The 25065-nt window shown below is 41.3% G+C and overlaps 1 protein-coding gene across 3 annotated transcripts in view; it reads left to right on the top strand.

Moving 5' to 3' along the window:
- Positions 1 to 24471, top strand: part of gabrg2 (gamma-aminobutyric acid type A receptor subunit gamma2) — a 34972-nt gene extending 10501 nt beyond the window's left edge. Inside the window, exons 5-11 of one of the 3 annotated variants that reach the window (XM_028982796.1) lie at positions 127 to 347; positions 1438 to 1520; positions 2649 to 2786; positions 13632 to 13784; positions 16543 to 16748; positions 18606 to 18629; positions 20780 to 24471. In XM_028982796.1, the coding sequence (XP_028838629.1) occupies positions 127 to 347; positions 1438 to 1520; positions 2649 to 2786; positions 13632 to 13784; positions 16543 to 16748; positions 18606 to 18629; positions 20780 to 21058 (1104 nt within the window). In that variant the 3' untranslated portion in view covers positions 21059 to 24471. Of the gene's footprint in view, positions 1 to 126; positions 348 to 1437; positions 1521 to 2648; positions 2787 to 13631; positions 13785 to 16542; positions 16749 to 18605; positions 18630 to 20776 lie in introns of all 3 variants that reach the window. The other 2 variants (XM_028982797.1, XM_028982798.1) reach the window with 2 other exon arrangements.
- The last annotated feature ends 594 nt before the right edge of the window (positions 24472 to 25065 follow it).

Below are 25065 nucleotides of genomic sequence, written 5' to 3'. Positions count from 1 at the left end.
GTTTTATTATTTGGAGCATGAATATTTGTGTCTGTAATGTGCAATTAAAATGGCTTTAACATAGTCAAAATGTGTATTTGCCATCGGAGAGTATTTTATTGGGGGTGTTATTGTTTATTTCAACAGGAATACACAATCGACATATTCTTTGCCCAGACTTGGTATGACAGGAGGCTGAAGTTTAACAGCACCATGAAGGTCCTACGCCTCAACAGCAACATGGTTGGCAAGATCTGGATCCCGGACACCTTCTTCCGCAATTCGAAGAAGGCAGATGCACATTGGATCACAACACCTAACCGGATGCTCAGGATTTGGAATGATGGCCGCATACTGTACACTCTGAGGTATTCTGATAATAATAATGCATAATAGTGGCCAATAATGTATAATTGGCACATTAATTTAACTTGGCACATTAATTTAACATTTTCAACTCTGTTCCTCAATATATTCTGCATTAATGGGTAGATATATTAAATAATACAAAGAAAACACAATAATATATGTACACCCTGAAAAACATGTTCTGTGAACAAAGTCCTAAAAAAAAGCGAAATATGTTCTTGTATTATTTGCATAATTTTATCATCACTTTTGAAGGGATATGTTTTATTTATTACTTCTGAATCTTCATGAGATAATCATCACACTTTTCACGGGTCTCTCAAGCAGTAATATTACTGACATTACAAAATGCATGAACATGTGGGTGATATGTAACATCGGAAGACCAATATATCACAGTACACATGGTCGCATAACTGTGTCAATTAAGTGTGGGCATAGTTGTCCATTATTTATCATTATGTTAATTTCAATCAGTACAATTAATTGTTAATTCAAAAGTGCATTACATACATATGAAAGTAATTTGAAAACAACTTGTTTACAATGTTAAAATGTAGATATATTGGTTTGATTTGTACTTTATTATTAAATCCTGCTTCTTAAGGTTTTCACACCATGTAATAACTGCATTTTAATTGAACTGGTTGGTAGTGGGATTCCTCTTACATCGCTTACATGTAGATGCATAAGTCACAGCTTGTTTTGGGTCATGTGGCACAGTGTCCGCGTTCAGTGGTAATGGGTCCATGCTTAGTTTAATGTGCTGGCAGTGTAAACACTGCATGAGCCGCCGTTCTTGGTTCTTCTTTGACTCATCATGAAGTATCATTATAGCATCATTTTAATCTAAGAGGCCACATCGTAAGGTGAAGTGTTGCAAGTCATTCTGTAAAGAAAATGGCATACCAAGGATGATGTCTGGCTCTGTATACAGAGCCTGATGTCTGGCGTTGCTTGCGTAACTTAACTGAATTTCATAACGCTGTTAAATTGGCAAAATGTGATTACTCTAGTGTGGTGTATAAGTGCCTGGCTGTTGATTAAATAAGCCTTGGCTTGTGCTGAAAGCTCATTTTCTGTCTGTAGGTTGACCATAGACGCCGAGTGCCAGCTTAAACTGAACAACTTTCCAATGGACGAGCACTCCTGTCCCCTGGAGTTCTCAAGCTGTAAGTCTGACCATATGCTCTCGACTCATCCCTCTCCCTTTCTCCCTCTCCTTACTCCCCCCACTGTGTCTGTTTTCTGTAACACTGGCAGCCAAGCACCCAGTCTATAGCATGCTGATAATGACGGCGACGCGAAACAAGATATTTTGTAGAGAGTTTTTTTATATAAATTTCCAGAAATTTTATTGTTTTTCCTCAGCCACAGCCAGAGAACGCCTCCCACCATCTCGGCTTTTCTCCATGTTCCGTCTCCATGTTCTGTCTCCTCTCTCTTTCTCTGAGAGAAAGTAGCTAGAAATCAGTCTTTTTTTATTCTAATGAGGCTGCTAGCATGCTGCAGATGCACCATGGGAAGGTCCCCAGAGGGAGGCACCTAAATAGCCTCTGAGAAACTCCAGTGATGGACCAAAAACACTTGTCTTGTCACCATTCTTTTCCCAGACAAGAAATGTCTGTGGGCATTTCCATGGGCTAATGTTAGTGGAAACATGGAGGGGGCGGGGCTCGACACCGAAACACGATGCAATGGGCTCTGTCTCCGGTGTAGCTCAAATCCTCTCACTTTACAAAAACCACCCAAATCAATAATCCATCCGATGTTCCATATCTTGGGGGAAGATGAAATTGTCTTAATGCAGACAGAGGAAGGGCCTGAGGGGATGACAGTGTTACAGTGTGCCTGAGGTCTCTTTCAATTAAATATCCCATTAGGGTCACTGCCCCGGAAAAAAAAAAAAAGCCTATGCAGGACACCACACTTTTGCCTTGAGTCGAGGCTCTTCTGAATCCCGTCCAGCGATCATTATTACCATTAAATCATTATTTAGAGCGGCCTGCGCTGAGCCGATGCAGTTTCGGGTCCACTGACAATCACGTTGACCTCAATTAATACTGCAATAAATTGAAAGATGCTTCAACGCACGAGATTCATTCACCCCTGGAGTCAGGGAGGACAGTTTTAAGTAGCTGTTAAAAAGTTGAAGCTGCTGCGATGGGGTCAGAGAGTTTTACCTCTGAAGTCCATGGCAAATCCTTACAGTTTAGAAAAAAATTGGCCGATTGTTCTTGGCACTAATTTGCCATTTTGTTTGCGTGTGTGTGCGTGTGTTTGATTCCCCTTGGCCCCAGATGGCTACCCCAAAGAGGAGATTGTGTACAAGTGGAAGAGGAGTTCCGTGGAGGTCGGGGACATCCGCTCTTGGAGGCTTTACCAGTTTTCCTTCGTGGGCCTGAGGAACACTTCTGAGGTTGTGAGGACTGTTTCAGGTGAGATTCCAGAATCTGGAAAAAAAATTGCCAAAATTTAACATAAATTGGCCAATTTGGTTTGGAAAAAGTCTACATCGCACTTGAATACGCATGTTGCATTCAGGATTCACAATAGTGAATCATGTGACCTTGTGGATGTCAGTAAAAATTGGGGTTAAAATCTGCATGCCTAAAGTAATGCTTGTATGATTTGAATTTTCATCTTAATTGTCTATGTAATCTCTATTGCTCAAATTGCTGATTATGAGCACAAATGAGTTCTGATTGTACATGTTCAGATGGGGATTTGACACAAGAATTCCTTTTTTTTCTTCATGCATGCACAATGTAAAAAGAACATAAATGTGGATGTTTCTTACCTGCCAGTGGTTTATAGGGCCGTGTTCATAAAGCAGATGAATCATATATATTTTTTTGTGTGAATTGTCATCAGGTGACACAGTTTACAAAATTGTTTGCTTTTATGCTCACTTATATTGACGGAGTGGACTGGAGAGATCAGATATGCATATAGCCGCTATAACTATGCATCATTGTTTCCCAACACATATACAGGAGCGTGATCTGGAGCCTGTATCAGGTGTGTATAGGCGTGCGGGGATTTGTGTGGCTCTAGGGATTTCTTTCATCTGGGAGCCAGCCAGCAAGAGACCACCCCTGGCCTCCGCGTCGTAAATTACATCAGTCATGATCTTACAGCTCTCCGGCACAACAGCACCGGTTCCTCGCAGCAAAACAAAAATTATGTCCCAGGCCTCAAAGGCCAGCCTATAAATCACCAGCTTTGATCAGTGCAGAATATAAAATACACCACCATTAGAGGCATTTATTTTCCTAACAGGCAGCCTCCAGATGAAACATTATATATGTCATAAGCACAGCGAGCCCTGCCCGGGCTTCAGAGAGGGAAGGGGAGAGGGAGCAAAAATTAAAAAAACACTTAAAAAGAGATCTCTTATTTAGGTGGACGATTTGCTTAAACGACTATTGATTCAGGGAAAAGGGCTCGTTCTTGGCCCTGCTCCATGTGCCTCAGCTCTATATCAAACGCCCCGCAGATAAATAGAGCCATCGTGTTAAAACATTTCTATTATGGTGGTGCATTATCGAGTGTGAGTCCTGTAAACATCTCCTTTTTTTTTTTCCTTTTCTGTTATGCCTGATTTGTTCCCGCTGATACGGACCTCCGTCTGCCATCCGTCTTACCTGTCAGGGTGTCTCAAAACGGTGGCCACTAAAAAGACGCGCTGGCGTTTTTAATGGCTGCTCGCTCTTCCGAACCCTGACTCTTCCCCATCTGCAGTCCGGGAGTGAAACGCTCCGGTTATTTTCGGATGCGGATGGCGAGCGGATGGCTGCTCCTCCAGCTGTTGGCTGCTTGTGTTAACGCAGCCCCGCCCCCATCGCCTCGCTCACGCAACCAAACAGGGGAAGGCAGCGGCTGGAGGAAATATGACCTCTCCCTCCTCCAGGGCCGATTATTGCAAGGGTTTTAAACAGCTAATTACATTGCAAGGAAATAAGTGGGCTGTCCTGCTGGTCATAAACATTTCAGATTTTTTTTTTTTTTTAGCTTTTTGTGTCTAGATTTATTGCAGTTCAGCACATCTGATCATTGTTTTTCTTGATGATCAAGACCTTTTAACCCTGATTAAATCTCTGCAAAACACAGCCTGCAATGGTTTAAGGCTTTTATTAAAAGAAAAACAAAGCATATTAAATAACATGATAATAATATAAGCATTACTATTATTCAAAGGCCAAAACAAGAGATTGTAACAATGACGTAATTTGTTTTCGCCAAACAGAAATGTATTTTGATAGATGTGGGCAAGAAATGATGGGCCATCCGCATGTGTCTGTGTGTTCCTCAGGCAACATGTCCCCAGTGTTGAACTTTAAGAAATAATAATGTAAGCACAACCATTGGAACCTGGGATCATACTATTGCCTCCAGCAAGCTAGTATGAGTGAAAAAAAAACACTTACAGCTCAGCATAATGGGGCTATTTACCCTGAAGACAGAACAGGGCGTTAAGTGTGGGATTAATAAGGAAGACATGGTACGTTAATTAATCATCAGCACTGTTGCAAAATGCTTTTCTGCATTTGTTACCATGCAGAAAAAAAAAGATAAAAACAGCAACAAAAGAAACACTTATTGGACCAAAGCCACTCTGTCAAGCATGAAAGAGCCGAGATGTTTTAGGACTTGCGAAGCCCACGCACGCTTCTAAAGGAGTCATGGCTTGGCTTTAAATAGGGAAGTGACGTGCCTGTGTGTGTTTGTTTATTTATTTATTCAGATGCAAGCTATTTTTACACTGACCTTCTAGATGCCGTGCAGTGCGGCTCCTCTGTTGTCTGCGCACTTTAGACTGCGCGATGAAGCTGGAGTCGAGAAAAGCCCCGGGACACGTCAGCGTCCGTCTCGGATTATGGAGGCCAGTGGTCGGCAGATGAGACGTTGACGTGGGGAGTCTGGGAGGCGTCGTGGGGAAAGAAAGGGAGCGGTCCATATGGCTCAGAGGCCAGCACGAGCATGCCTTTCCTCCCTGTGCACGTGCACGTGGGTTTGTGTAGAAAAAGCAGGTCAGTGGCTGACCTGACTCAGCGGGCACAGCTCGCTGCGTCTCATTCAGGAATCCCAGGCTACCTCTTATTCATCTATGAGAGTTAAATCTATAAGAGGAAGAATGTATCTGTTGAGTATTTCTATTCTATGGCATTTTAAATGATTTGTTTTTCATTTATGCATTTATGTGATTTATGGTAAGGCCATGCTTAATCATATTCAGTGTCCTCGTCTCTTAGCAGAAGTCATTCATGTATTTTAGAATGTCATGGAACCTTTATTAAGAAATATGTGTTTTCTATTTCCATTTAATTTAGTGCAATTGGAGGGTTAATGGAAACAGCCTGTGACAGATCGTTGGATTCATTAGTAACAGAAGAAAGCATATTTTATTATAAATGACAGCACACTTAAGTGCTGCACAGTGAAATGTCTGGCATGTGTATGATTGGCTGTTTCAGCTTTTGCTACTGCTGTTGCCTTAGAAGGATCTTGTTCTGGGACTCAGTAGAGTTCCCCAGTCAGGTTGTAACCCTACAGGCTGTTAAAATGGCCAGGAGAAGGTCTGCTGAATCCTGACAAAAAAAAAAAAAAAAAAACTTTACCTGGATTGATGGCAACTTGATTTGGGCTCTGTTGAAGCATGTAACTCAATTTGTTTCGAGGCAATCCACTTAAGATAGAGGAACAGATCTCTGTCTCTCGTTGGAGGTGAGGGGCTATCCCATGGGTGCAAGGAGAAAAATGGCCTGGCAGGTAGGGTGTAATGAAACACAAATTTTAGAGTCGCACCATGCCATGACTGCCTTTAAAGGTAAAACCAGGCGGAAAGGGAAATTCAGCCAGATATAAGGCGAAGTTGAGGTGAACAGCGGCAAATCGCATTTCACACTGGGAGAAGGTCATCTTAGACACAAGCTGGCTTTTGTGAAGGGAATTTATGGATAGGTTCCCATTTGAGGGGTGGACTTGAAATGAATCAAGTTCTGAATTATTACCCAATTTTACCACTGACCAATTCCAATAGGTTAATTTATAATATTGACATTTTCAGTATTGATTTTTGGTTAAAAGGGATCTGTACCAATAGGACACATATAAGGGATTGTCTGTCCAGCAAAAAAAATGGTTTGGGTGGTCAGAAATATTTCAATTACAACAAGGTGACAGGAAGACAGGTATGGGTTGAAGGTGACACACACACACACACAGAGCATTTATAATCAGTTGCTATAATACGGTCTTGCCTAATCTCAGCTCCAGCTTCTTCTGATGGCTGCCAGTGACGTGTGGGAGTCAGAAAGGCTGCTGTGAGTCAGACAGAATCCCCTCGCAGAGTTAAGCACCAATTTAGTCTCGCTCTTTTTCCACCCTTCTATCCCTTCATTTCGTTTTTACTCTTCTCCTCCTCTCCCTCGACTGACAGTGTAATAAGCCTGTAATTAACACCTGGCTGGGGATGTCCCCCGATAAGCCGAAGAAAGGAGATTGCGTTGGGAAAATAACCGGTTGTTTTCCTCCCCGCAATCACCACCTGCATCCTAAGGGCCCTTGTGGAGAAGAGGGAGGGGGACTAGATATGGACGGAGGAGAAAAAGAAGGAGATGGTGCATTGGAATTCATTATAAAACAGGAATCATCATTTTTATGCTTCATATCAAGAATGTGAATCAAAGATCATGAAAGATCAATATAAAGGATTGATTTTCAGTGTATTCACCTTTTACATGAGACTTAGAAAGTGTGTTTATGTTAATAGTGCATTTTGAGATAAACTGAATGAATGTTTTTTGTCTTTCTTAGTTTACTTAGAGCTTAACAAGGGATCTCTCTACTTTGTGCAGACTTGCCTATTACAGCAGAACATTTGAGTAATGCGGTGCAATGATGTTCAAGGATGGTGTGATGCCAATTATTTATAGCACATGCAACATTTTAAAATCAAGATGTAGAACCTCTCCCATTCCATCCCATGCATTTGCTGCATTAATTAGGATGTATTTACTGAATAATACAGAGGAGCAGTCTGTGGTGATAGGTCCTGAAGAGTTCAGATGGACCACTCTTCACTAGTCACACTCGGGCTTTTAATCTGGGCAAGTTATTGCAGCTACATGGAGCATCTGAGGCTAACAAGAGTCTCAATTTAGTGGCCATTTGTAAATGCATCATTTTAAAATGCACCATCTTCATTTATGTCAGGTTCTCCTCAATCCCTCCATCTTCATGATAAACCCTCCATGCTAAAATGGCTTCTTAGTCAGAAACATTATTGCTATGACAACCAAAACAACGTGTGAGCTTTTGGTCACCAGAGTTGACCTAGATCCAATACTTGTTTTCCCTGTTATTCTGCCTTTATTTTATCATTATAATATATATTACAATTGTAAGTATTTGCACTTTTTGGGCACATGCACAAAAAAGCAAAATTGCAAATTGTATTGTCTTTAGTACACAATATAGACAATATTTTTCTAATTATATAAGTGCATTAATTCAACACAATATAAATACACATTTTTATATATTCATTTTAGACCCTCATTATCCAAGCCTAAACCGTTTTGTTTTTAATACAACAGATTTATCGGTTGTATAAAACAATATAATTTAATGCATTGCACAACTTTTGACCAATTTAAATGAAATTTCACACATAGACACCACTATAAGTGTGTGTTTATGTATATGTGTGTCTCAAACCCTCAAAGCTCTAATGACTATGAGTGTGAGGAGTGTTTGCATATGTGTTAGTTGTCCCCAGCTCAGAAGCTCCAGGTCTGTCGCTCTCTTACACTAATTAGATCTTTTCTTTTTGAAATGCAGATGATGTTTTCTCCTGCACATGCGGGATTTTGGTTTGTTCATCAGTGGATTGATTGTTCTGTGAAAAACAAAATTATTAATAAATAAATTAAATAGCTGAAATATTGGACTGGGCTGGGTTTTACAAGGCTGTGCACTTACATAACCAGTCTGAATCTCATATTTCATAATGTGAAAAGGAGGAATAATGTTGACATTTTTAGAAAGGGTAACCTAGAACATAAAATATGGAGGGAATCTGTGCAAATGCTTTTGACTGCTAACTAGATTTCCTGTGGTGCAGAGAAGCTGTGAAATTGAAATGTTTCAAAATTCAAAGCTCTGATTCAATGAGAGACGTAGAGCCACGCAGTCTGGGTGCCTGGGTGGTTAAATGAAGCCTTTTTTTGATTGAGCATTAACAATGTTCTAATTTTACACATGCACACTATTCTCAGACAACATTCAGGCAACACAGTGGCAACACAGTGTTTTTTTTTGCGTGTGTAATTCTGCAGATGAAGTGTTTGCCTGCTTTTTGTGTGTTGCAAGAAGGGGAGAATGTAATCTTAAATGAAATTACCACAAAATTAATATTATCAATTAACTGAAGGAGATGTTTCTAAACAAGGAGAATTGTATTGGCAAGAACAAATTATTGCTAATAAACAAAGTTACTCAAGTTTTTCTATGTAATAGGCTTGCAAAATGCAGTCTTATTCTCTAGAAGAATAATGGTAATTTAAAAATATATATATTCTGAACTGGTTAATTTGATAGTGGATTTGATCAGAAGTTTTTGGTTGTATTAATTACGTAATTAATATTCAGCTGAATTAAAACCAGGTTTTAATAATGTACAATAAGAAACGTAAGGGGCTTCTGGAATCTGAATTTTTTTATTCTTTCTGTGAGTGGCAGCGGATGAGGTGGCATGCAGAAATAGTCACTAATGATTCCATGAGCGAATGATGGAAAGCTTGGCCTTGTTTCAGCTTCATGACCGTATCCCCATGGCAACGGCTCAGACCTGCGAAGGGCCGGCGACACCGATGTTGCCTCTGTCCACAGCAAGGTGAACGTGGCCCACTGGTTACCTGGCACTCGTTTCCCACCATGCCAGTTTATGGATGTGTGGGAAAACCTATTCTGCCCATGCAGCTTTTCTCTTGGTCCCTGATCAGAGGTTATCATTTTTATTCCCATGCTGTATCCCCACAATAAGTGACTCCAAGGCTGGAGAATGATGCTTCAGCACTTCCTGCCACAAGATAACCATTTTTATTTAATTTAGCACGGGAGGAAGAAATTCGAAATTCTTATTTACTGGTGTAATCTTGTTGCGGATGGAGGCAGGAGCCGCGGCCTGTGTTATTTGTTTAATTCCGTTCGACAGAGTCCCATGGGTTTCAAGCCATTGTGTCTGATAAATGATCATCGTCGCCAACTCGTTATTGTGTCCTATAGCTCCTCAGTATTTGAGAGGATTAAGGCCTGGAGATTCCAGTAGGAGCTGCTGCCAGAGGGAGACGGGATACGACAATTATCATACGCCTCCCAATATCTCTCCATCTACACTGGCCTTTTTATATTTGCTTGCACTTCCCTCATCTCATTTTACCTTTTTCATTAAACTCGATACAACAAAATAACACTGTAAAATGGGAGGAGTTACAGAGCTGGCTGCATTAGCTGCTTGGTTAAATTAGGGTAAAACAACCCTAGTCTGGCCTAAATCCACCGTGTAGCGAAAACCCCTGTTCTATTTCTGACAAACTTTCTTAGCATTTTTTTTTTCCCCCTCCTGTTAACACAGAGCGGGTGGGGGGAAAATAAAGTCCCTTCTCCACAGAGAAGGCTGGGAGAGTGTGTTCACGGCGTGGGGAGATGAAAGCATGCTGACAATTTTTTCTTTCTGAAACACCTACACCATTTGTTCCGTTGTGTGTGGCTCTGACAGATGCGATCTCCTGGCAGAAGGCGCTTTGAGGCTTTCGCCGGGCCCTAGTTAGGGAAAACCATGCTCGCCTTTGATGTCTTGGAGCCTGATGAGGAAGAGCACAAAAGAAGGTGCTCAGCTCTCTCCTGCGGAGGGCTGGAGGTGCCACGCGTGTCTCCGCGATCCACTTGCTTTGGGTTAGGACTTGAGAGCAGAGCTTAGCTAAAACCAGAGCCAGGGCCGGCCCGCTGCTCACCGTTCTTTCCTGACAAATACCGTATTGCTCGGCAGTCTGCAGACAGCATTACATTTGTGCTACTGCTCCACTAACATTAACATTCTTGGCACAAACTAAAAAGGAATTTTTGGTCGACAAATCGCAGCAGAAGGAACAAAGATGCTTTTCATGCTTTTCGCAGAACAGCGTTGCTTTATTTTGAAATTAGGCAATCACCACCCACTTTCAGTTTGGGGAGCGTGGTCGCCCTTATTGCCCTGTCCTGCATACCCGCAACCCCCCCCCCCCCCCCCCCCCCCCCCCCCCCCCCCAATCCCTTCACTGAATGTGTACCACCCCCCCAAACAAGAACATGCACATACTAACATGTAACAAACATTCAAACACTGGCCAAGTTCATTGAAGTTCAAAGCGTGAACTTTAGACTTCTCCCACGCAAACTGTTAACACTATACCACGCTCCAAATTATTATGCTAATTGTGTTTAAATGTCAAAGATTAATTATTTTGTTTTTACAATTGGACTCATTGGATGGAATAGCTCTGGCTCTTTGGATCACTGAACTCAAATCTCATATACCTGTGATAATGGTGAGCCCAATTAAAGGAAAAACTATTGAAGAAAGACGTTCCACATTATTAAGCAGACCACCATTTTCAAGCAATATCGAAAAGAAAAAATGATCTCTGCTGCCAAAACGTGTGAAATAGTTGAATGCCTTGGACAAGGTAAGAAATCATTGATATTTCACAAAAACTGTGGCTGATTCAAAGTGCATGGGTTTGTGCTGATAAAGGCAAGTTTACGAGGAAAGTTTCTTTCAGACAAATACATCAAGGTGTAGGATATGCCACCTTGTGCAACCCTAGATGGTCCATAGTGGTGGATGGTTGGTGGACGTCCACCATGTCCGAAAAAGGAGGTATCAGAGTCATGTTTTGTGCCGTAATCATGGGAAAATTACCTAAAAATTATGATGAGTTTTTGACTGACCACTTTGTTCCATGGTACAAAAAGAAGAATTGACAATGCATGAATCTCTTAAAGGATCATGGTGTGGTCCTCATCCTCCTCTGACCTCAATCCTATGGACAACCTTCAGAGCATCCTCAAGCAAAAGATCTTTGAGGGTGGAAGGCAGTTCACATCCAAACAGCAGCTCTGGGGAGAAATTCAAATCTCCAAAATCTCCAAAGTTGAATAAATGCAAGAATTATGAAGCTGCAATAAAATAAGGGATCATGTGGTAAACCTATTTGTAAATATGTAACTGGTCCTGATAAGATGTTTTTTTATTGAAAAAGCTTTTGATTTCAGTAAATATGTCCTCCTAATGCTGCACAATTAACAAATGACCAAACCCATAAGATGTTTTGAAACTCTGTTGTGCATAATAATTAGGAACAACGCATTTTAAGTTTTATGAAAAATACTGTTATCATTGGGAGGTTTGTTCAGTAACATTCAATTATACTCTTAATGGTTGATTACTTGAAACTCATGCTGACTGTAATTTGCATCGACTATTTTGGAAAATCATAGAAAAATATAATTTGCATAATAATCTGGAACATGGTGTACTAGACAGCGGCTGCGAATTCGTCTCCCGAGAGCCCATCTGAAAGAACAGTGTTTCCTGTAACAACCTGCCTCGGTTGCGCTATCCGGTGATCGCTTTACGGAAAGCTGGGTTATTAGCGGCGGTGAGTAATGTAACGTGACCGGCGATTCTGCTGACCTTGCGGAAACGAGTTTATTAACTGGCAGTTGCTCGATGGCTAGAGACTTGTACATGTTGCTCTGAGGCCTCCGCTAATGTAAAGCTAATAAAAAAAACAAAGCGGAGACCTCTGTGAACATTCCTTCCATCGGTTAGCCGTGTCAGCAGAAAAAAAAAAAATTATAATAAAGAGAGCGAGAGAGACGTACAATTTTACACTCCAGGTGCACTTAGTACCGTAATGATCCCATTAGTGTTAATATAGGTTGGCTTCCTCGCTGGGAATTGGATGGCTGCACAGCCCGGCCGTGCATTCAAACAAACAGACTTTTATAGAGTGTGATGCCTACGAGGCTGGATGAAGGGCATGCTGGTTACTTATTTTGGAAGCAAGCTGCCGGGATCAGAGGTTTTTAGCGTTATTAGCCAAGCCGACTGCCTTCTTTACTTTACTTTACTTTATTTAGCAGACGCTTTTATCTAAAGCGACTTGCAAGAGGAAGACACCAGCAATTCTCGTTCGATATCCATAGAGTTTACAAAACTAAGAGCCCTGATAAGGCCTAACTTGTCAGCAAAGAGCATGCTCGGAGATTGTTAAGTGCTCCAGTCCATAAGAGGCGAATGGCAGCTGCAGGTCTCTGTGTGCCGCGTACGTACTCATGCTTATCTACTACGCCACTGATGAAACGAGAGCAGAGGAGCGGCAGGTCAGTCCGTGTTGGCAGCGGTCCTGGCGTTGCGGCTCTATAGCACCCAGGCTGTTTGTGTAAGGGGGACGGCAGCGATCCTGGCTTGTAAAGGTCAACGCCGAGCCCAAGCCTCCGTCCAGCCTTTTCTCACCACACAACATCTGGAGGCGTCATCTGGGGTAGATCTTCTTCATCAGTACATTTACATTTGCAGCATTTATCAGACGCCCTTATCCAGAGCGACTTACAATTAGTAGTTACAGGGACAGTCCCCCCCCCCTGGAGCAACTTAGGGTTAAGTGTCTTGCTCAGGGACACAATGGCAGTAATTTGAAAGGTAGGATTTGAACCTGGGTCTTCTGGTTCAGGCTACTACCACCCTGGGCACACGAGGCTTGCCCGCATACCTTAACAAATACAATTCACTGGTATCAGAGGAGCTCATCAGTAAGAACCAACAGGAGGAGCAAAAAAAAAAAAAAAAAAAGTACGAAGAAGCAAGTTGCACTTAGAAAGTACAACCAATTAGCGAAGACACAGTTAGAGCCCCCAAAGCCATCATTAGCCTTTTAACCCTTGAATTCCCGCAGCCATCGCTCATGTGGTCAATCTGGTGCGGAGCCGTCTGCTGCGGTCGGGCTCCGTAACGAGGAGACGGAGTCTGGATGGCATGCTGTCTCTCGGCAGCACCGTCCCTGTTTTACCGCGAGCACTTGTCACGGTTTAATTGAGTCGTTGATGTTCATTACACTCTTATCCAATTAGGTTTTATGTAACAGGATTGGATGCAGCTGATCTGTTTTTTTTTTTTTTTTTTTTTTTTTTTTTCTTCTTCTTCCTCTTCTTCTCCTCTCATTCTGTTTGTGCAGGAGACTACGTCGTGCTCACTGTCTTCTTCGACCTGAGCAGGAGAATGGGCTACTTCACCATCCAGACCTACATCCCCTGCACACTCATTGTGGTTCTCTCCTGGGTCTCCTTCTGGATCAACAAGGACGCTGTCCCAGCCAGAACCTCTTTAGGTAGAAAAAACATGAAGCAGCAGTCATAACTGATGGAGAAATAAAAATGGAATGCATAAGTCGTCAAGGCTCGCCCACATACCTTAACGAATACATTTCACTGTTATCAGAGGAGCTCATTAGCAAAGCAGTTCCTAATGAATGGCTTGCTTTCTCAGACCCGTACCAGTCTCCCATGACCCTCACTGCTAACAGAAAGGGCAGATGGCTTAGATTCCAGGCATTTTGATTAAGTCTGGCCCCGGCACATATGCTTTTAAATTTTTTTTTCTTACCTCTGAATGCCTTAATAAGCCATTAATTATGCAGTTCAACAGGAGGATGCAGCCTCAGCATTGCAGCAGGTGCTGGCTGCAGCCTGCAGAGGGAAGTTTAGTTTTTTTTTTTTTTTTGCATTTGAAACTTGCCCTTGTCTTTGACGAAAGGGCAGGAGACTAAGGAGAAATCCCTGGCTTTCTTCAGTGGGAAATTCGTTTGTCAGCACCCCTGTCTCCCTTGGGTGGGATTGACCCTGACCTCCAGTCTACATGTGTCAGCCATTAAAATAATTGCATTCTGAAGAAGATGGGTGACCTTGGATAGCATTGAAAGAGACACATTTGTCTGAAGACTGAGTTTAAGGCCTTTTGTTTTTTTAGCTGTGTGCTGTGTCTGTATTCATTTACATTATTGTGATGTAGCTTTACATTATTAAATTTATTATTAAATGTTCTGCTGTCACAACAGAGACTGAAACAAGGATCCAAGTCCAAAATGGAGATTAGGACCCCCAAAAAATAACACACGTGTGGGAACACATATTAAGCCAAAGGATTTGGGAGTGAGCAGTATTCCAACTAACATCTAGACTGAAGGGCTAGATATCTTTTAAGGTGGCCAGTGAGATGACGTCTGGGTTGTGGTGATGATGGTGTAGATTATCAGAAGGACGGCGAGCAGGACCTAGGCAGTGAGGCCTGGAAGTGTGACATCTACATACAAAATTGGGACCACAGTAAAAATCTAATTTATTCCTCCCAGATAATAAAAAAAATGACATGCAAAATGATTGCAGGCTGTCTTCAAAGCAAATGCGGGCATTACAAACCTCACAGCACATAGGATAAATGACTCACTGCTGATGCACCTCGAAAAGCATGATGCTAATAACTGACCCTTCCGAAAAAGAATACAAATAAATAACTTACTAACTTCTGAAAATATCACTGTTTACAAAAAAAAAACAAAATTGAAGGGAGGTGAATGGTGGTTAGCTTGAAGGATTAATGGTTGTGACATAATTTTTAATCCCTCTGTGCCATCCAACAAAATATCACAATCACTCGAGACCCAGGGACAGATTTGGCACCATTAATCTTCTGCAGCGATGGATCTCATTCTACATTTTAAAAAACAAAAAGACAAATGTGAACATTGTATAACAGTAGGTGCTATGAGTACAGACATTTTTATCTTTTACAGACTCCAAAAGATAAGATGCTTACTGCTAAAGAGTAGTGTGTGTGTGTGAGTAATTATGTCTTTACAGACTGAAGGGTCTTCTGACATGCATCATGTTTCTATGTGAGCAGATGGCACATGGTTAAGTCTTAATGGTTGACCTACACTGTGGTGAACTGTAGATAAATGGGACCACAGCAGTTGGCCTGTTCTGTTATTTCGGATGAGGGCACGGTCTGTCATAAATGTAAAGTGTCTGCAATCAGATGCTCTCCACATTTATGGCCATCCCTGGTGCTTTAATACTGAGTGTGTATATGCCTCCCTATGAATAATGAGCTAATATTAATTGTATTCACTTCATTGGAATGCAGACACAGTTGGGTACATGCCACCATAAATCTGACCCCCATATTGTCTTTTAAGTCGTACTGCTCTTTAAGAGGTCAGCGAGAACTTTGTTCATATGGCTTGTGGTGACAGTGGCCTATGTGGCAGTGGTGGCCTAGCGGTTAAGGAAGCGGCTCCGTAATCAGCAGGTTGACGGTTCGAATCCCGATCCGCCGAGGTGCCACTGAGGTGCCACTGAGCAAAGCACCGTCCCCACACACTGCTCCCCGGGCGCCTGTCATGGCTGCCCACTGCTCACTCAGGGTGATGGGATAAATGCAGAAGACAAATTTCACTGTGTGCACCGTGTGCTGTGCTGCTGTGTATCACATGTGACAATCACTTCACTTAAAAAAAAGACATGCATTGGTTTTTGCCATCAGTTTTTAGAACCTCTGTGGTATTAGTGCTGTTGCATATGAAAGCGATGCATAAAGAATGAGGCAATTCTCCTAGCCAGACAAAAAAAGCACAAAGATAATACAAGAAACGGGACATTTTAAGAAAAGATTAAACTAGGAATACAACACTAGGGACTGATCAAATAGTGCTGCAGTTCTGTATGTAAATATAAAAATATAAAAATATATATATATTCAAGGTATCCTCAAGGGTAAAAAAGAGACTGGCGAGGAAATCCTACAACAACAACAAAAAAATGGTGCCAAAAGAGAGAAGTAACAAAAAACTGAACAGTGAAGGAGCAAGAATAGTGATGTCAGGATGCAGACCCGACAATCGTGGGATGGAGCCGCATCTCTAAAAACATTTTTAGAATACAAAAATGGCACTGACCGTGAGCCTAGTCTGAACGTACGAATGGGTCAGGGCGCATGGCTTGTGTTCATTAAAATATATAACATTTTATTACACTCTATTAGATGCTGTAGAACCATATAATATTGAATCATCTTGTCTCTCTTCCCAGGTATCACCACAGTGCTGACCATGACTACGCTGAGTACCATTGCCAGGAAGTCCCTACCCAAGGTGTCTTACGTGACAGCCATGGACCTGTTTGTGTCTGTCTGCTTTATTTTTGTGTTTGCCGCCCTGATTGAGTATGGGACACTGCACTACTTTGTGAGCAACAGGAAGCCCAGTAAAAACAAGGACAAGAAAAAGAAAAACCCGGTGAGTTCTAGCGATTAGTCTTGTTTTAGTCTACGTATGTTTATATTTCAAAGAAAAATATGAAATGATTGCAATATATGTGATTTTTTTCAAGGCAAGGCTTGATTGTCTAAGGCATTGTCTTTGTTGTGTAAATTGTGTGGACTGTTCTATGGTATTGGGCTGCATCAGGATCGGGAGGAGAATTTAAATGGAGCCTAGTGCAGTACAAAAAAGTCTAGAGGTCCTTTTTTAGCTAATAATCAAATAGAGCTACTTTTTATTCGCTTGTATATTCTGTAGATAAAAAAGACGCCAGTACATTGATTTATTATGATGGCAGAGCCATCCTTGCATCCTTGCATCCTTGTACCCCTGAGGAGCTTGTGAATTGTGGGTTGTCAGTAGAATGCACATTGATATGTATATACCTCCAAAAACATAGTCAAAGAAAGCAATCAAATGAAAGAATAACCTTAAAGCCTTTAAATTATGGCTCATGTGCTTTCCGTTTATTTTGAGTGATGGACCACCAGCTTGTGAAAGTTCTTCACATGCTGGTCCAGCAGCTGAGTGTAAATTTGCCGCCAGGCTGTATCGGCCTGAATGGCTTTGCTCCTGGAGAAATGCCCCTAAGACTTATTTGCAGTGCACTTAGCAGCCGTATGAGCATTTTCACACTTACGATTCCTTTCACAAGATTTAACAAGAGTCCTACCTTACCACAAGCTCAAAATAACCTTTTTCACTGTATGGAGCTCCAGAGACCCCTTAAGGGAGAAGCCACGGCAAGGGCAATGCTGCCCACAGACGGAGACGGAGCGAGAAAAATGGAGAGGGGATCGAGCCTGTCCTTAATCCTTGTCACAGCTGTACGGCTCTAATTCAAACAGCGGTAACGTGATTCCAAGGTGTCCAAAGGCACTACAACTGGACTGAAATACCTCACACGGCAGTTGGCCCAGGCTGAATCTGAAGGGGACACACGTCTTCACAGACGTCACCCTCCTTTTAAATCAGTAAATAGGTCTCCAAATCCAAGGATGGATTTAGGGTAGAATCCCCCTCTGATGAAGAGATAAGAGTGCCGGATCGCTGCATGGCACGCCAAGATGCCTCTGACACAGATGCTTCTGAATCTTGTAGGAGATCTGGTCAATAGGGGTGTGTGACGTTTCAAAAATTCATGATTCAGTACGTCATACAGTGTATTTGTCGCTGTGCTGTATTCAAAATTCTATTGTTACAACCAAATGAATGAACATTGTCCAGCGTATCAGAGAGAAATTGCATGACTTCTTGTTGCACTGAGTGTATCGATCAATACCCCAATATTGAACCAAACACACCCCTACTGGTCAAGTGTGAACCAGTAGAATTTGTTTATTCAGTCATTTGATGTAATTAACAAAAGCTTGCCTAGCCACAGACTCACTACAATTACTCATCAAATAAGGTGCTAATATGTTTAAAACAATGAATATTAATAAGCTTGAGGTACTGCTAAGCCATTTGGATGGGTTTGATTAATTGTGATTAAATCCAAAAGGTATCCGAGCAGTGACCATATCCGATTACAAAATGGCCTATGGGCTTTTTTGCATAATAATGTTAATGCAAATTAATTGGAACTTTAAAAATGTGCTTTTGATTGTGATTTCCTGCTGTGCGGACGTGTGTTGTTTGTGAATATATGTGTGTGTGTGTGTGTGTGTGTGTCTGAAAATGTTCTTTCCCCAATTTCGCTTTGAGCGAGACATTCTTGTTGCCTTTGTTTTACATCAGTTTGTCTTTTTGTGTTCTCTTGTTGATGCTGTTAGTGTTTTTTTTTTTTTTTTTTTAATTACACATATTCTTTGTTTCCTGTTTGGACTAAAGCTCCTCCGGCTCTTTTCCTCAAAGGTATACTGCCTGTGACTGAATTGACAGTACTGCCTGCATGTGTCTGCTGCATTTTGCCACGCTGGTCCAGGACAGCGCTCTGTGTGTGTTGTGATGGAGCTGACTCACCTTCAGCATCCTTGCGTGCTAGCTTTACACTATGAGCGGCATTTTGCCTGTGCTGTGCACCGCCTGTGCATCAAATCACAGGCTTGCGCCTACCTGTGTACCTAAAAATTTTTTTTTTAAATCCACCACACACAGATACAGCGGGTAAAAGACAGCACACACAGTTATTATTATTATTATTATTATTACTTAAATATTAATCCTATTGCTCCTTCTGCCTCATAGATAAAGGCTGGATAGAGGCTGCTGGCTTTTCTCTCCCTCCTGTCTATTGACCCACTCATGTGTTTGTCTATGAGGCTGTAAACCTGACACTTCCTACAGGGTCAGATAAGCCTTAACAGACTGAAGTAGACAACCTTCCCTACAACTCTAAGCCCAATTAGGCAACATCTTAGAGGCTTGGCAGAGCAGATTTAGCCCGGGTTAATCTTTTCAAAAGTCAGAGGCGCCCTGTCAAAGGGGGCTATTTTTTAACACAACCTGTGCTGTACAGCAGTAACTTACAATCAGACGCTAAACACTAGCATTACGACCAATTAGAGTCAAAGCTTAGACTAATGTAATATAAGCTTGTTCCAAACTGATCCAGTGAGTCGTTTCCAGAAGGCATGGTATGTTCGACCCCGGGCAGGGGCACTGAATGAAACATGGTTGTCTACTTTCACCCAGTTAAAGCTGAAATGCCACTGTGTTGTTAACCCCCTTCGGTCGCGCCGCAGGACCTGTGCGTGCTCTTGTGCTTGCGCTTCCAAATGCGCTTTCCATTGCCAATCCCCTTTGACAACCGAGTCACATGACCCATTTTGATATAAATCCCAGGTGGGCAGTCCATTAAATAGAACATAATGGTGTGGGTCCCAGTCGGCCAAGCGATGCATCTGGTTGTGTTTAGTTTTCAAAGGGACGACAAAACACCCCCTTGTGCTAGTGCTGGGCAAAACTGGAAAGGGAGAAGAGCGCATGCCTGGTTTGGAGTCAAGAGTGGAAAATGCATGTTTATTTTGCTAATGAGAGAGGCCATACAAAATATAACCCTTTCCAACCATTTATGTGCCATTTATGTCTGAAACAGCCGCATCAAGCATCCTCTAAAGGCATGAAGGGTTTCATGAAGATGAGAACTAAGCTGAAAGCATATTATAATATGCAAAACCTAATGAGTGTGTTAGAGAAGCTGGCATCAAAATCAATTAAGGTTGTAGGTGTGTGTATGTGTGTGTCTATAGATAAATCTCAAGCTCCATAAACTTGGCCAGTGTGCTGGGGTTTGTCAACTCGATTGATGGCACTAGAATGCAACTGAAGTGGCCTCTGGAGGCAGTGGCGCATTTTGGCGTACTTTTAAAGGTCACTTGAGCAATATGAATAGGAAATACAAGGTCAGGGAAACTTTGCATAGTCTGTCAGGAGTTTAAACTCGGGCTGGGAATTTGTGCTGCTTTGAGATGAAAGAAATTGAACGTTCCCCATTTGAATGTCAGTCGAGACCGTAGCATAAAAGGATGAAGGAGAAAAAAGGAAGAAAAGAAGATTGTTCGCATCATTCTTCAATTAGGTCTTCGGGGACTGGGTATGTGGTCTCAAGTTTAGTAGAGTTTAAAAAAAGCACACTGAACATAAAAGATTAGGAAATTGTAGCATAGTGATACATAAATTAAACATAAACTGCAGAAATCCTTCTAATCATTACAAAGTTTGCACCGATGAAAAACTAAATGTTAAGTGGGTTGCCCAGCACTAGAATTGTCGGTCCAAAAAGAATTGGGAGAAAAAGAAAAGAAAAAGAAAAAGCCAGAGGCTTGGTGCTCTGCAAAGATGTAATTTGCATCATTGGTTAGAAAAGTAGAAATCCTTTTGTTATCTATAATCAGTCTTAGTTAAATCCAAGTTTTTTTCAGTGATGCTTTCATCAAGGTGCAAATTACATTTTGTAGACTACATTTTGTAAGAAACGCATTAGGAGAGAATAGTTTGCTCCCTGTAGTGGTTTTGAAAAGGCTGACGCACTTATTTTGCCCTCCTTCTTTGGTGAAAAGCAGACCCCGACGGTGGACATCCGCCCTCGCTCAGCCACGGCCATCCAGATGAACAACGCCACGCATATGCAGGAACGGGACGAGGAGTACGGATACGAGTGCCTGGACGGGAAGGACTGCACCAGCTTCTTCTGCTGTTTTGAGGACTGCCGCTCGGGTGCATGGAGGCACGGTCGCTTGCACATCCGGGTTGCCAAGATAGACTCGTACGCTCGCATCTTCTTCCCCACTGCGTTCGGTCTGTTCAACCTGGTCTACTGGGTGTCTTATCTGTATCTCTAGATCTGCCTCGTTCGCTGGCCTTACTACCTACATCACACCCCAGCAAGACCATGTGTACTTATATTTATTTTCAATTTTTATGAAGGAGACCCAATGAAATCTTATTAATCATGTTCATTCTTTTATTTTTTCCTCCCAGCAAATGTTACTATGTATGAAGCAAAAGTTGTAGCAAAATTGAATGGACGTACTCGGCTGCGCAAGGAGTTGATGGCCCTGTTTTTTTTTGTTTTTTTTCTAAACTACAAGCTTAGCAATTTCTGCATGATATCCCTGTTCTCCTCTGTGTAGGGAGTGGAGTATACTGCAGTACATCCAAAACAGAAGCATGCATTCACAGCATCCTTTTTCATATCATAAATAACAAACATGATGAATGGCTCTTTTTGTTTAAAATCAGTATAGAATTAAAAAGAAAAGCACTTTAAAATGGTAGTTTTCATAGACTAGTTGTCACATTTTCAGAATCAACAGTATACATTGTTTTTTGCCTTTGTTGATTTCCATATTTATTTAATCAATTTCATTTTATTATTATTTTTTTTTTTATATGTGTGGGCTCACAGCTTGTGAACTACCGGGTCTATGGTCACCTGTACAGACATTGTAAATATTTTAATACTGTAATGTAGTAGATGTAGATTTACATTATTTGCATGCACCTTTCAGGCCAAAAAGGAACACATTTTCAGAGTCTTCTATTACTGACAGTGGTTATGAATGAAAAATGATCATGAATCTGAAATTAATTGTAAGGGAAATTTTTTTTGGTTGTTGCTCAAATTTTTTGTTTTATTGTTTTTGTTTTTCCTTCATTACCTTACAACCATTTATGCTGGGTCTTTATTTAAGACTGTTTTGTAGGCATCTTTGTTCCCATCACTTAATTTATTTTCATACATGATTTTTCAAATACTGAATTGAATCCACAATCACAAAAATTAGCACTTGACGAGGCTCCTTCACTATTCATTAGATTACTGAGATTCAAACATATTAAGATCATCTAAAGTAATAACACGTTACTGTTATTTTGGGGCCATTGGATTCAGCTCAATTATGTTTATCATGAAATTATTAGAGGTAGATCCTGTGTAGTTGGGGGAAAAAATTGTACCAACCACCAAACTAGTTCAAAAAAGAACCTGTCACTGCGGTGTATGAAGACGTGTTCTAGAATCAGTTCTAAGCAGTCATTAAGATTAACTATGTACTGGGGAGTGCCCCTATGAACCACATATCTACATTTCACTGTTTACATGCACACCACCAGTAAAAAGCACAGTAGATGGGAAATAATTGAAATGACTGCTTGTGTAATGGCATCACCTCAGCAACAGCATTAAGCGGCCTGTTTGTCTCTCTTAATATCTTATATGTGTTTGTTTTTTAAGAGCTGTTTAACCAGGGTATTTTTCAAAGTGAATCATCAAGTTGGCATTTGAAACATCTTTCAAAAAGCCACTGCTGCGTTGATTTGCTCAACTTACATCATGAATGGTTCCTCATGTGCTGGGACAGCTATATATAATATGCAGACTTATAGTTCGTTTGTCCAAGCCACCAACAGTGGGAGGGGTCATTTAGTCAGGTGATAGCAGCGAGCCTGGCAGGTGCTCTCAGTGAAGCACCTCAGTAAATGCTGTTGGCAGAAGCAATTAGCTTTATGAGCTTTGCGTAGCTGGAGGACATACACATGGGGAAAATGAAATGAGCCGACTCGGAAAGACTTTAATACACCTCTCAGGTCAGCCAGCATCGTCAGCCATAACAAATGGTGCTGGGGAAGATGCCTGCAAAATGATTGACATAACTGCATTTATTTATTATTAATCTGACATTTGTTTATTTATTTATTTATTTATTTATATTGTGCATTTTGTGTGGGTGAATATGAATATAGTCTTATCAAATGCACTTCCAATACAATGTGCAAGATTTTGCTGTGAATGTGCAGAAGAGCCTCACAACTTTTCAATGATTCTGTTCTATACATCTTACACAGAAGTTCAATATGACTCAAAAAGAAAAAGAACATTTATTTATTGATGAATTCATTTATTTTCTTAACACTTTTCCCATGACTTTGGCTGCATATGAGATATGAGGCACATATGAAGAGCATTGTCTTTTTCCTTTAAACATCAGGACACAAACACACACACACACAAAAAAAAGTACATTGAGGAAAAAATGCGTACTTACTGTGTTTCCTATGGCGTTGCTTTGGTTCTATGTAGAATTAAATTGACCTTGTTCTGTTTGTGTTTAAAAGAGTGTACTGTACACAGGCAACGTTGGCCTGTTTAGTACCGTATGTTTGTCCACAGAGTGCTGTTTCTTCACAATTATTACCTTCATCATTGCTACTTGTTCTCTGTTGAGGTGTCTACTTAACAAAAAAAAAAAAAAGATCCCATTTTCACATCACGGTATACGCTGCTGCAGAGCAAAAGCTCTATATTTATAATGATCTCCGGAAGCTTCTGCAAGAACTCGACGCCAACCATGACCCTCCACCCTTCATCTCCTAGAAAGACACGACACAGCAAGTTGGCCAGCTTGCTTTTGATGGCCGCCGTTTATATACTAACAGGGGATCCTGCAGTTAGTACTGAAACGAGCTCCCATGCAATCATTATGTACTTACATCTCTGCATTCTCAAGGTGGAGCAGATTTAAGTTGGCCTGGCATAAGGTTGGCCTGGCATTGCTTTGGACTTTTCCACATTAAACATGCTGGCCAGAAGTATGGGGGAAGCTGTTTTAAGTGCCAAATTTAGTGTTGATTTAATGTAATGCACTACCGATGGAAGTCTGCAATTAAAACTGGCCACACTTGTGTTTGGTGGAGCATGGTTATGTTGATAAGAAGGAACGGCTTGAAAGAGGCCCAATTGGTTTCCTCTCTTACCGTTTTTGTTTTTAAGAGCAGTCATCTAAGACTTCTTAAGTGTAGACTTCACAACTTTCTGACTTACTATTGGTTTACGACTAAGAACCATATCACTTGACTTATTGGCAATAAAAGGTCGCATACTACTTGATCTTTAACTTCCAACTGGTCGATTGGGTCTCCAAAAAAAGTTGTATCATTTTTTGCATAATAATCAGAACCAATAAAACAAAAAATGCCCGTCCTGCGTTCTCATTGGCTGAACTAATTTCGGACTCCACAAGATATTTAGGCTAGTCTGCAACCATCTTCGACTGCATTGTCAGTTTGGTGATCTTTGCTTTGCCTACCATCCTGGATTTTGGTTGGGGACCACTGGCAACCATAATATGGGGCTTTAAATTGTGTTTTCTTGCTTATTACTTGCTTACAACTTGCAGGACAACTGCATTCTGTACATAAGCATTGTATCAGTTTCCCAGAATCATTCTGATGCAGATAAAAGTATTTATTTGTTGTTTTGTTTGTTTGTTTGTTTTGTTTTACCTTAGCATTTTTCCATCTGCCATATGCACAAAAAGTAAGACAAAATGTAAATCACAAAAAAAGGGTTCATGCAAAGCATCTGAAACAAATCCAGACCACTGCAGTCTGAGGGCAGTTCTTTGCAGGCGGGCGCATAATGAAGAGCAAGAAGTGCAGAAGCTGTTAGCTGAAGAGGAAAAAATGGATTTGTAAACACTTGTCAGACGATGGTGTTAGTAACCTTTTTTCCCCAGTCAGGAAGATTTGATCATTTAGATGAGGAGCACAGATTGGGGTGTTCCTTGTTTCTGCTGGTTTAAGAGTTGGCCCGGCCCCGCCCTGAAGTACAAGTGCGCAGAGGGAAACGGCGTCTGCATTCATGCACGTTGTTAAGTGTGACATGTTGACTTCCACGCTCAATTTCTGTCTGCACCAGCCAAGGATTCATCTAAATCTTAATGGCAAAACTTCATGGTGTGATGGATACAAGTATTATAGGTGACAGGTCACAGGATGTCATCAGAGTGACCTTTGAGGGCAAGCAAAGCATAAGCTTTTCAGATCACAGAGGTCTGCAGAGCTTTGC

Source organism: Denticeps clupeoides, chromosome 6 (genome assembly GCF_900700375.1).
Source record: "Denticeps clupeoides chromosome 6, fDenClu1.1, whole genome shotgun sequence".
Taxonomy (NCBI): Eukaryota; Metazoa; Chordata; class Actinopteri; order Clupeiformes; family Denticipitidae; genus Denticeps; species Denticeps clupeoides.
This window is presented reverse-complemented; position numbering and strand designations above follow the sequence as displayed.